This window comes from Pogona vitticeps, chromosome 11 (genome assembly GCF_051106095.1).
Source record: "Pogona vitticeps strain Pit_001003342236 chromosome 11, PviZW2.1, whole genome shotgun sequence".
NCBI classification, from domain to species: domain Eukaryota; kingdom Metazoa; phylum Chordata; class Lepidosauria; order Squamata; family Agamidae; genus Pogona; species Pogona vitticeps.
This window is the reverse complement of record NC_135793.1, coordinates 2737243-2749690: the sequence shown is the minus strand read 5'-3', so window position 1 is coordinate 2749690 and position 12448 is coordinate 2737243. Positions and strand designations below refer to the sequence as shown.

The 12448-nt window shown below is 50.8% G+C and overlaps 1 protein-coding gene across 1 annotated transcript; it reads left to right on the top strand.

Moving 5' to 3' along the window:
- The first annotated feature begins 4672 nt into the window (after positions 1-4672).
- ASB12 (ankyrin repeat and SOCS box containing 12) lies at positions 4673-10870 on the top strand. Its single transcript, XM_020784303.3, has 3 exons — positions 4673-5102; positions 8070-8913; positions 10478-10870. The coding sequence occupies exons 2-3, from the start codon at positions 8094-8096 to the stop codon at positions 10609-10611; spliced, it is 954 nt and encodes a 317-aa protein (XP_020639962.3). The 5' UTR covers positions 4673-5102; positions 8070-8093; the 3' UTR covers positions 10612-10870.
- The last annotated feature ends 1578 nt before the right edge of the window (positions 10871-12448 follow it).

Sequence of the window (12448 nt, the reverse complement as noted above, 5' to 3'; positions counted from 1 at the left end):
CCCTTTCATGCTCCTTGGGAAAAATCGTAAAGCACTGGAAACCTTTACATCCATGGAGATTCCGGACTCTTTCCACTTAGGCCTGATGTATGAATTCTAAGCCTAGTGTCTTTAAATCTTCTGTTGCAATGTGGAACTAGCAGTCGGAATTAGGCCACTTTCAGCCGGCTCCTGCTTCATGTCAGCAAGAGAGAACGGTGGGCTGAAGATCCACATAGAAAGATCTCGAGCTACTGATGCTTGCCCGGGCAGCCATTTTCCACATCAAAAACAACAAAAATTGGGAAAGCGTCACTGTATGTCCTTAGGCCTCCTGCGTCGGATATAATTGGCTCCCTGCTGTGGCACCCGGCGGAGCCTCGCTTTGTTCAAATTCTTACCTGCTGCTAAAAATAGTGGTTTTGGGGCCAGCGCTCGTGTTCGGCAATGGGGAGTCTAGGCGTCTCTCGTCACCGACCTGTGGGTCCCTCCTGATTTACATGGACTACAGGCTGGAAGGCCTGGTCGTTGTCCTCCACGGATCTCTGAAAGGCAGCAGCTGCAGGGGAGGGCTCTCTTTTAGAACTAAGCTTGCGGAGCAATCCTTGCACTCGGCACCTTTAGAGTTGGCTGGTTAGGCAAATCGTAGCTACGCCACCGTCGCCCCCCGACTGCCCCATAGAGACAGAGGTTATGTGGGTCCTTGTGAGGCTCCTTATAGACCCCATTCAGATGGAGGAGACTTGTTAACTTTCAGTGTAGCTTAGTACAGTAAATTGCAGTAGAGTAGGCCCATTGAATCAAAGGGGATGTGTTGGGCGAGTCAGCTCCTCTGTTTCATTGATACAAATAGGCCTATTCTAATTGCAACTTACTATAATAAGTTGCAATTAGAGTAGGCCCATTTGAATCAGTGCAACAGACAAAGGAGCCGACTCACCCAACCCCCATTGATTCAGTGGGCCTACTCTAGTATGATTTTCTACACTAAACCCGTGGGCCAGTGAATCCTTGGCATAAGTGGGTTGAACCAAAGCTTAGGGAGTTACTTTTTAAAAGTAATTAGCTCCTGTTACTCATTACAGTGTTTGAAGAGTAACTGTTCTGTTGTTGCAGTGCTGTTATCACACTTGTAAACTTTTCTTACTTTTTAAAAAAATAATAGTGGTGTAAAACTTGAAAACTTACAAAATTCCACTGAATGAATGTCCTTGGGCAGTCACTTTGGGAAGTAACTAGAAAACCCTGAAGACTGTGGACCTTGAATGCTTCAAGCAGCCCCCTGGTCTTCAGAGGTTCGACCTGGGGGGGGGGCTCATCCTCAGCATCCGTGCCATGGAAGCCCAAGAGTGTAACTTTGGGATGGAGGTTCTTGGTGCTGTGGATCTCAAGTCCTGACACCCGTGGCCATGTGTGGCCATGATGGCCAAACCTTCCTGCAGTTGAAGGCCCCGATTCTCCATCGGAAGGACCAAGGGATCCAGATGCACACCTCTCTCCTTGCTAGGCGACTCCACATTTCAGGGAGAGTGAAACCCGCCGCCCGTGGCCACAACCATCTGCATGGGTCCAAACCTCTTGTACAGTTATGGGTAATCCAGCTGATGTATGCTCCCTGGAATGGACTGAATGCATGAGTAGCTTTCCCGTTAATAGGTTTCTGCGTATGCATAAATGTATGTGTCTCGTTGTCATGGTGGTGATGCAGTATGTTTTCCAGGTTGTGTGGCGTTGCGTTAATGTAGCACTGGACCTGACAGTATATTAAAATGAGCCTTAAAAGGCTCTGCAGTTCCCCTTTTGCAAAAAAAAAAAAAAAAAAAGTAAAATTGTGTCTGATATAAAGTTTTGTAAGTTGCTGGCTGTGTTTTGTCTTAAAATATAGCTGTCTAAAACTGTGATTAATGATTCCCTCTATATAGAGAGAGGGGGGAATCATTATATATATATTATATATATATATATCTTAAATACATGGCCCAGCTCTGATTTCACTGATAAAAAAAAAGATGGGGGGGAGAGAAGAAAAGAGTATTGTGCTCTTTATATACCTGGTTGCAAGTCTTATGGACAGTTTGATTTGTATTACGTTTTTTATTACAAAAATAATAAAGTTCTTGCATTTTTTTAACAGTCTCTATTTTTTACTTCTTGGGTCAACGATAGGTTTGAGGAGTTTTTGTTTTTAATGGCCTGGTCCTTGGTCTAATACAGTACTGTGTAAAGGACTAGAGCAGCGCTAGAGAGCAGGTAGTTTTAGGGACACAAGTCGAAGAATAACCTACACTTTGCCCGCGGAGACAGAAGATAATGCCATCGTCATCTTTCCACGAACTGACAACAGGACAGAGGTCTTTCCTGCCCGCGTGGTCTACAGGAACCTTTGGTATGGTCCAGATGGGTTGGATTACAATGCCCATAATCTCCTTTGACTACTTGTAGGATAATGGGGGTTGTAGTCCTCCACTGGACCATAAAGAAGGCTGACCACTGAAGAATTGATGCTTTTTGTGGTGCTGGAGGAGACTCTTGAGAGTCCCCTGGACTGCAAGGAGAACAAACCTATCCATTCTGAAGGAAATCAACCCTGAGTGCTCCCTGGAAGGACAGATCCTGAAGCTGAGGCTCCAATCCTTTGGCCATCTCATGAGAAGAGAAGACTCCCTGGAAAAGACCCTGATGTTGGGAAAGTGTGGAGGCAAGAGGAGAAGGGGACGACAGAGGACCAGATGGCTGGACAGGGTCATCGAAGTGACCAACATGAATTTGACCCAACTCCGGGAGGCAGTGGAAGACAGGAGGGCCTGGCGTGCTCTGGCCCATGGGGTCATGAAGAGTCGGACACGACTAAATGACTAAACAACATCTGAAAGGTGTGCCACGTCAGGGCAAGTTGGCCTCCGTTCCCATTTTAGTTCTGTCCCACAAACCTTTTCATATCCCATATCCTCTCAAGCTTCTGCTGGGCAGAAAGTCCCACCAGCTTGGGGTGGATCCATTGTCGATACCAATCTGATCACATTGTTTTGAGCTTTGCATAAGGAGGGCCTTGCATAGGTGTTGTTCAGAGAGCCTTGGGAAACGAAGACTGGGGGGAGATAGGAGAGCTCTTATCAAAGGCTTGAAAGGCGGCCCTAAAGAGGAGGGGCAGGATCTCTTCTCAATCATCCCAGAGCACAGGACACGTCATGAGGAACTCAAGCTACAGGAAGCCAGATTTCGGCTGAAAATCAGGGAAAACTTCTTAACTGTTAGAGCAGTATGACAAGGGAACCCATGACCTCGGAAGGTGGTGAGCGCTCCAATGCTGGAGGCCTTCAAGAGAAAATGGGACCATCTTCCGTCAGATCTGCTTTGATTTGGATTCCTGCCTTGAGCTGGGGGTTGGACTCCATGGCCTTAGAGGCCCCTTCTGTGAGTCTATACCTGAGGACCTTAACAGGTCTCATGTACAGGCATAACACAAAGTTGGTGGGTTCCAGTTTTTGCCATACTACATGATGATGCCTATATGCAGAGATCCATCCATCCATCCATCCATCCATCCATCCATCCATCCATCCATCCATCCATCCATCCATCCATCCATCCCTGTTCCATAGCTATTCCACCTTTCCTATAAAGAGCTCCATCGTTCATGGTCCTCTTCCCTGTCTATAGGTGCCACCGAGAGCGGCTGTACACACCGGCCAGTTTCACGGCTGACTATGGATTCGAACGGGATCTGCGCCACCTCGATCCCCAGGATGGGAAGCAAACGAGGCTGGATCCCGCACACCGCCCCTCCGCCCGCCGCGGAAGGCAGAGAGCGCGCAGGTTCCGCGGACTCCAGCCCACATCGCGCTTGCCATGGGGGGTTGGAGGGGGCTCGCCGTCGCTTCCCCTTTTCTCTTGAGCCTGCCCGTCTCCTCCTCCAGGCGTCTCCGATGGGTCGTGTGTCCCCCCCCCTCCCCGGCGATGAGGTGGGAGAATCCGCCGCACACGGGCGGAAAATTGATCCAGAAGCGGAGTGGATCTCTTTTTCCCCTCCAATTAACTCTCTTGTACAAAGAGGGGCCCCTCTTAAGCTCCTTTCTGCTCTCTGCCGAGCGTGACGCCCCAGGAGCGAACGGGAGCAATCCAGCCCGGCAAGCAGGTTAGCTTCTGAATACCACCGAGTTCTTCGTCTGGCTGGGCATTGCAAAGCGGGGGCGGGGAAGACACCAAAAACTCCCGCATCTGGATCAGAACTTGAGGCTAGGCTCGGAGGAGTGGAGGCTTCCACGGATAAATGTATCCGATCAGCCGTCTCTTATTTTGTTGAATAAAATGGATGGGGGTGTCATTTTTTAAAAAAAGAAGCAAACACCCACCCACCCCCGATATGGCTTGACAGGTCGGTCGTGTATCAGTTCCAGAAAGGAGTTTAGACCCAGGAGCGGACCACCTGAAAGCTCTGGAGCATTCCTCGGAAATAACTGATTCTTGCCTAGCCGGATATTTCTTCCGAGGCAACGAATCTCGGCTTACCTGCTTCGTATCTCCATTTTCAGGAGGCTGCGGGGGGGGGGGGGACGCGTGGAGCAATTCAGAGAGTCACTAAACGCTTTTGGGGAGAGGGGTTCCTCGCCCCCTTTTCGGCCCAGCGCACCCGGCCCGACCCCCATCCATCCCTTTCGCTCGTTCATGGCTGCGGGGAGGGGGCGCTGGGAAGAGAGTCTGGGGCCTGGACGGGGCGCTCTGGGCCCTATCCGTCCCGGGTGCGCAGGCCCGGCCCTTCGGCCCGTCCTCTTTCCCAGAATGGAAGTCCTGAGATAAGACTCCAGAGCGGGGGGCTAAATTTAGCTCCGGGGGCCCCTTTTGGAGTCGCGCAGCTGCCATCCCGACGGGGCGATCGCCTGGCTTCTTCTGCCCCCCGGCAGCCTCGACGCCTCCCCCCTTGTTCTCTCCCCTTTCTCCTTGCCCCCCAGCCTCGGGGGTGGGGGGCAGTCTGCGATGGGAGGCCGACCCCCTGCCCTCGCCTAGCGGGTCCCCAACGACCGACCTCACAGAGGCCGGCCTGCGACACAGCCAGCCAGCCTGGCCCTCCGGCGCCCCAGCCTCGGGGGCCCCCCAGCCCGGCGTCTCCGCCAAGCCACCAGCTCGTGAGTACCCTTCTCCCGGCGTCGGGTCAGCCCGCCTCCTTCCCCGCTGCCCGCCGCGCCCGCCCGCGGAATCGCCCCGCGGGGATTCGGAACGCGTTCCCACGTGCGCGCCGACACGCGAAGCCCTTGGCTCGCTGGGGCGCCGCCACCTCGCTGTCTCCAAGGGGGAAGGGAGCGGGGGGGGGGAGAGGGGAACATCCCAAGAGTGGATCGCCACACTTGGGTGGGGGTATTTTTTTTCAGAGCCCTCCCCCCCCCCAAAAAAAAAACTCCTTTAGCATCCGGGAAGCCCAGAAAGTTTGGCCCCAAACGATGCGCGGATGTTTGCTTCTGATGTCTAGGTCGGTTTTAACCATGGTTTTAGCGCAGGCAGCCTTGCAGGATGGCACCACTCAGCTACAGCGAGGGGAACCCTTGGCTTTTGTGGACTACAAATTCCAGAATCCCCCAGCCCTGCCCGCTGGGGGATTCTGGAAGCTGTCAGGGCCCGCTTGCCTGCCATCAGCCTCCTGCAAGATTTCAGAAGCAGGAGAGAGGAGCCCCCACCCAAAAAAAAAGCTGGTCTCAAGTTCTCCAGAGCCAACATTGGAAGGGGGAGACCCTGCACCACCTAGGCTGAAATGCCGGAAAGCGGTCTGATCCTGCTTGGTTGCCTCCAGTGTCGGTCCACGGGTCCCACTAGATCCTGCGGGCCACGGGACTAAAGATCCGTTCCAGTCAGAACTGCACCCAAGTTGACCAACAAAGTTGACCTCCCGTTATTTATCTCCAGCCCGAGCAAAGACCGACAGAACTAGACTCCTGACAGGAGGCAACGGAGGTATCCAGGGTGGCCTTCGTTCTAACTACAGGCCTTGCCATAGGAAAGGGCCATGAACTGCTTGGTTAGTAGCTGGCACTCAAACGACATTCTTGGGGGTTTTATAAACTCCAAATCTGTATACCTTTTGCAGCAAGCTGTAGCTGGCAAATCTCAGGTTTCTATTAAATTAAATGTCTAGATTCCAAGCAGATCTCACAGGCAGACACAAGATTTCTCCAACAGCCCAAAATATGGCCCCGGTCCACCGGGAGATGTCCCACACCTGTCTCAATTGGGCCATTTCCCAATTCCGAGCATGCCTTTGCTCTGAAAGATCTTTTAAGACCTGGGGGGGGGGGTAAAGAAGGCTAGCCAAATTTTTAAGTCATCTGTAACATGGACAGAGATGGGGAAAGTTTATTCTCTTTTGGCGGATGCCTTCTGGGCTCCCCCAGTCACGAAGGCCCTCCTGGTGACAGGATGAGTCGTGAATTTGGGAAGTTCCATCTAACCCAAAACAGCAGACGTCACCAAAGTCAGGGGAAAAGAAGCAAACCAAGCAGAGTGAAATGCAGTCTTCTTGGAATTCTCTAAAATTTGGAGTCCAGATTGAGATTGGGCTTCGGCAAGTCTGGTTCTCCCCCCCCCCCACCTCTCAGTGTCAGCAGCTGGAGCTGGACTGGAAATGCGCAGCCACCAGGCATCAGCCTCCGGGAGGTGAAATGTTTGGAGGCTTCCAAGATGGAATGTGTGGGGCATTCTTTTCCTCCCCTTCCCCCAGGCTTGTAGAGTTTCCATAGCTGGACAGGTGGAGCTCCAGAATTCCTCCTGGTGAAAAATGGAAACCATGCACTTCTATGGGGCTTCCGTTTCTCAAGAGTAATGCCAGGAATACCACTGTGTCCCTCCACCAGCTTGACCCCCACCCCCAGATCCCAGGCGGCTAAAGCGCCTCCTTCTTTTACAGATGAATAAATTAAATCTGCTAGACAGCCCCCTCGTCTAGCATCCTTTTCCCATTTTTGTACAAATCACTGACATAGCATTGATAGCCATACCAGCAGGGCAGGAAAATACAGGGACGACATCTCTGGCTCCCCCTACTGGCCAATTTCAATAATGCACCTTGCAAATAATCGACAAAAAACAAAAGAATGAAATAAAATCAAATAATCCTTCCCTTGCCATTTTGGAATAATAAGAGAATGGAATCAAACCTTTTAAAAATCCCCATCAAAATGCCTCCAAAATGCATTAAGTACTGTGTGACACTATAAAATAGCACTGAAGGGTATCTGATGAAAAAGGCTAAAGTTCATGAAAGCTGAAAGCAAATAAAACATGCTAGTCCTTAAGCTGCCTTGAGACTCTTCATAGTATAGGAAAACTGCATTCTCACCCCTACGCATGGAAGGACTGCAGTCCGTCTAAAATTTAGTCATGACCCGGAAGCCATTGAAAATGGAAGGTTTTTAAACTGCAGAAAAACTCAATTCATCTCCTCCCCCCCAAAAAAATGCACTGCTCTTTTAAGAGGAAGGCCAGGGTGGTCCCATGGCTAGTAGGCCATGTTGATGATGGGGTCAAAGTTGAGGCCTGCACCACCTTCTCCAAAACCAGGACAATCCTGGCCTATGGCCATTACCTTTGATGTTTCTCCAAGTCAAGCGTTAAAGGAGATCTTAATAAATTAGTGAAGGTCTCTCTACCTACCCAGGGCCGGATTCCGTATTTAAAACAAACTTCACACGGATCATGTGGGACCACAGAGGGACACTGAAACAACAGGACACACGCTTTAGCTTTTAAATCAGCCGGAGACCCATGGGCACAGAATAAATACCTGTAGAAGGGAGCAGCGGAAAGAAGGCGGGTCCTTGCATCGGCCAAGGTGGGAAAGCTGCCTCCAGAGACAGTGGGAAGTTGCAGGGTGGTTATAGTACCTTCTCAGGCATATGTTGGAGAGAGCCAGCAATCACAACCGGCACCATGTGGTTTGCCCCAATGCCCAAGAACTTCTCACTGCTTTTGGGGGAAAGGCTTGAGAGCTCTAATCTTCCTCCCAAGCCCCTTTATCACACAGGCACCCCACCTAAGGCTGCTCCTGTACGGCCCATCCACCTGGCCAACCGTGGGATTAAGTCTTGTTTCCTCTTGGTTGGTAGCTTTCCATCACTGGACAGCTCAGGATGAAAATCACACTCAAGAGACCAAGGAAGATGAGCCTGCTGGACATCACCAAGATTTTCTCCCTGCTGCAACCCAGGGAAGACGAAGAAGGCGAGGGGGAAAGGCAAGAGCTGAACCTCGCGGTGTCTCAGGATGATTACCAGCTCCTGGACCAACTCCTGCAGCAGGACAGGTACAAGCGGTTCATCGACAGCCGGAGCGGCTGGGGCGTGCCCGGGACTCCCCTGCGCCTGGCCGCCTCCAAAGGCCACGTGAGGTGCGTGGAGGTTCTCCTGGCCCACGGAGCAGAGGTCGACAGCCTGGACGTGAAGGCTCAGACGCCGCTCTTCACGGCCGTCAACAACGGCCACCTGGACTGTGTCAAGGTCCTCCTGGAAGCCGGGGCGGATCCTTCCGGCAGCATCCACAACAACTGCACGCCGCTGCTGACGGCCGCCAGAGAAGGCGACGTGGACATCTTGAAGGAACTCTTGGCCCACGGGGCAGAGGTCAACGTCAAGGCCCGGCTGCCCGAGTGGGCCGCCAACGCCGTGGCCTGCTCGGGCCCGTTGTACCTGTCCGCCGTCTACGGCCACCTGGAGTGCTTCAAGCTCCTCCTCCTCTACGGGGCGGACCCCAACTACAACTGCAACGATGAGAAAATGGTCGCTCGGATCAAAGCTCCAAAGACTCTTCTAGAAATCTGCTTGAGGCACGGCTGTGGAGCCGAATTCGTCCAGCTACTCCTCGATTTCGGCGCCAACGCCTACTTACCGGGCATCGCCTTCGACGTGATCTCTGCAAACTCCAAGGCGCAAGATCTGTTAGCCAGAGAGCGAGGTAATTCATGGTCTTTAAGGGTGATGATGACGGAGGGCGTTGGGAACCATATCAAGGGATGTCACGCCGTTTTATAAGCAGTTGCAGATTTCAGAAATGACATCATCCGAGCTATTAAAAATGACAACATTTATTTATTTAACTATTTATTTAAAATATCTTTGTAACATCTGTCCAGAGCAGAGAAATATTGCATGAGATTTAGCGTGTTAATGTCAAAAGGATTCATTTTTGTGCCAAACAGGAAGGATGCCTGTAATCTTTTAGGAAACAATGCTTTGGAAATAGTGTTATCCATCAGATATGTTAACTTCCAAACATTATTGTTTAGACACATCACTAGGCTTATCTTCCTATATAGTGCAAAAGGAAGGGTTTTAATATGAATGAATGAAATCTAGTGTGCTATTTTTCACATCTGTCTCTAATGTTTGCATGGGACATGCAAGACAGTCCTAAATCCATGTACCTGGTGGTCCCATTGAATCCTATCTTATCCCTAAGTACAGATGTGAATAAGCAGATTTCAAAAGGGAAACTGAGAGTGTGCAGGGAAGCTGTTTCTCAGCAAGTTAATTTCACTTCAGTGCAAGAACTTATCAATGAACAGATACTTACAGAGCTAAATTCACTTGCTACTCTGAAGAGAAGTATATTGAAAAGGATCTAGGAGGTTGTAGTAGACAGCAGGAGCCAACAGCGTGGCACTGCAGCAAAAAAGGCTAATGTTCTAGGGTGCATCAAAAGGAAGTATAGTGTCCAGACCAAGGGAAGGAATGGTGCTTTTCTGCACTGGTCTGAATTCAGCTCCCTTGTGTCCAGTACTGGACACACCCGTTTAAGAAGGATACAGACAAACAAGAAGTGGGCAATAAAGGTAGTTAAGGATCTGGAAAACAAGCCTTCTAAAGAACGAAGGAGGGAACTGGGTATCTCAAGATTAACATGTGAAATCTTAGGTGATATTGTCAAATACTGTACCTCAACATGGCAGGTGGGGAAGTGTGTTTTCTGTTGCTCCAGAACTTGTAGAACTTGAATCAGTGGGTTCAAAATAGATCAGAAAGGAGATTTCAGCTCACGCGAGAAAGAATCTTTTCTGTTGGGAAGAGCTGCTTGACCAAAACTATCTCTTTCCCACAACCCTCTGTGGGAAAGTGAACTGAAATCAGAGACGGAGTATGCTTGACCCTCTAGGTCTCACACTGGATTACAAGTCCCATTTGCATCCACCACTCATTGTGTTGTCTGCTCTTGATGAGCTTTGTAGTCCAACCGCCACTGAAGGAGCAATCAAGAGCCATGAACTATACAAAAGACCCTCTCTCCTTATGGGTTGATCCTGCTGCCTAACTATGAACTCCAGGGGCTGCTCAAGTAGCAGAATGAGGAGCTCCTGCTGTTACTAAAGTCTCTAAAACCCTTGATAGATTGATTGGTTTTGCACCTCCTCTTTGCTTCCAATCGATGCATCTCACTTTGGGGGCCCCTCCGTGTCGTTTGAAGTCTCCATAGGATGTTCATTGAGGACTCACGTTTTCCTTCCTTCTCCTTCCACTTCCAGCGGTCCCCAAACCTTTGATGTCTCAGTGCAGGCTGGCCATCAGGAAGTTCTTAAAACGGGCAAACCGGCCGCACGCGGTGGATCAACTGGAAATCCCTCTGGTGCTGCTGAACTACCTCAAACACCAACCGTAACCAAAGAGCCGAGTGGTAAGGATGGTAACTGGATAAGAAAAGAAGAAATGAAAACATCTAAGAATTGGAATTTCAGTCGTGTGGTGGTCTTGTTTAGTTCTCTCAGTGTGTCTACGTTTTATTTGGGCGACCCGCTGTGGGTTTTAGTCCAAAGCGGCTGAAACCATCTGGGAGACAGGGTGTTCAGAGAGCTCTGTAAAGTTCACACTAAAACCCGAAATGGTTTATACCACCCTCACAAAATTACAAGGCGAGCCTCTATGTGCTGCCTTAATTAAACACATTATCTTTTTTTTTCCCCAAAAAAGGGGACCGAGCCAAAGGAAAAGCTCACAATTCCAGGAGCTAACCGGGGCAACCATACACTTTGGTTGTTGTTGATATTAACATTATTGTTATTCTTACCATCACTGTCACTATGATCAGTGGGAATCTAAGCTGTTCTAGGTCGTGATCCACAATCAGCGGTAGGGCGTTTTCACAGGCAATGTTCCCCGTTCAATCCTGGGCTTTATGGTGATTGTGAGGGGGGGGCACACTGATCCCTCCAGATAGGCTGCTTGCCATCACCCATCAGCCCCTAGGGAATCTGGGGAAACCGCTCCTGGGCACCTGGAAGGCATTGGGGGTGGCAGGACAGGTGTGTGGGGAAGAGCCAGCTGATGGGGGGTGTCTGGGGGTGAGCAGTGGTGAAAGTTTGGGGCCCTTTGTTGGGTGCCTCTCGGGGGGGGTGAACTACACCTGGCAAGCAGGTCTCTGGCGGGAATCCCCTGAATCCGTGCCAGTTGGGAGCCTCAAGGGCTGTGGGAGGTTAGCCTCTGTTCATTGTGTCCCAGAAGGACCCTCACTGCCTACTGCCTCCTGGCATCCACATTGGTCAGCTGCAGCAGCCGTGCCCACAAACCACCCAGTTGCCATACTGGTGAGGCAGGAGTCAAGGAGCAGACCTCCGCATGCCCAGCTCTGCCGACCATCCTTTTCCCCCTCCTGTTTCTCCAGGCCAGGTCCCCCAGTGAGGTTATGTGGGGGGTCCCCCTTGGAAAAGACACTACTTGGGGGCAGGGGTTAGCGCAGGGAACTCAACCCCCCAGGAAACCCACCGGGGGGGGGGGACTGGAGATTCAGTGACTCTACTGAGACCCAAACTCACTCCAATCAATGATGTTGTTGGTGGTACGAAGAGCCTGGAGCCGGTGGCATCATTGCCCTGGGCCACCGTAGCCACCAGCCCATATGCCAGTGACCATGATGATTAAAGTCCTCCAAGCTCCTCTCGTTAAGAGCTGCATCTTCCTTCAAGCAGCCAATCAACGGGTCACACTGCCTACAATGATGGGCTTAGGTAGAATGACAGGCCACTTCTCTGCGTCCACCCATCAGCTGATGTCGCTTTCGGGTGGGAGGGTCCCGAGACATGAAGAGTGTTGGGCTTTGTTTTCTGATTGGCCCTCGGAAGGTAAAGATGGGCTTCATTAGCAAGTCTTCCATTTTCTCTGATATGAAGGCATGCCAGAAACATGACACAGGGTGTTTGCAGTACATAGCTGGGCCCTAAGAGAGGCAGGTAATGGTCAACGTCATGTCATGGGGTGTTTTTAAGAGAAGAGGAAGGTAGAAGCAGACTGGCTGAGGGTGGAGGTGGTGACGCCTCTGGTTCGAATCCTGCTGACCTCAGTTGCATTCAAACAGACACCCCCGGGGGGGATGTAATTTGTTAATACATGAGTGGACACTAGGAAAAGATCATTATTTTCTATGTGATCAAGAAAAATGACCAGCTGGTAGGCGCAATAACAGCTGTGCATGTATATTCATTCATGTAAGTTTCATGATTAGG

Bases quoted from the DNA above. Each gene is read 5' to 3' on its own strand.
- ASB12 (XM_020784303.3), top strand. From the start codon at position 8,094: ATGAAAATCACACTCAAGAGACCAAGGAAGATGAGCCTGCTGGACATC. The intron at 8,914-10,477 runs GTAATTCATGGT...TTCCACTTCCAG, and splicing joins TCTGTTAGCCAGAGAGCGAG to CGGTCCCCAAACCTTTGATG.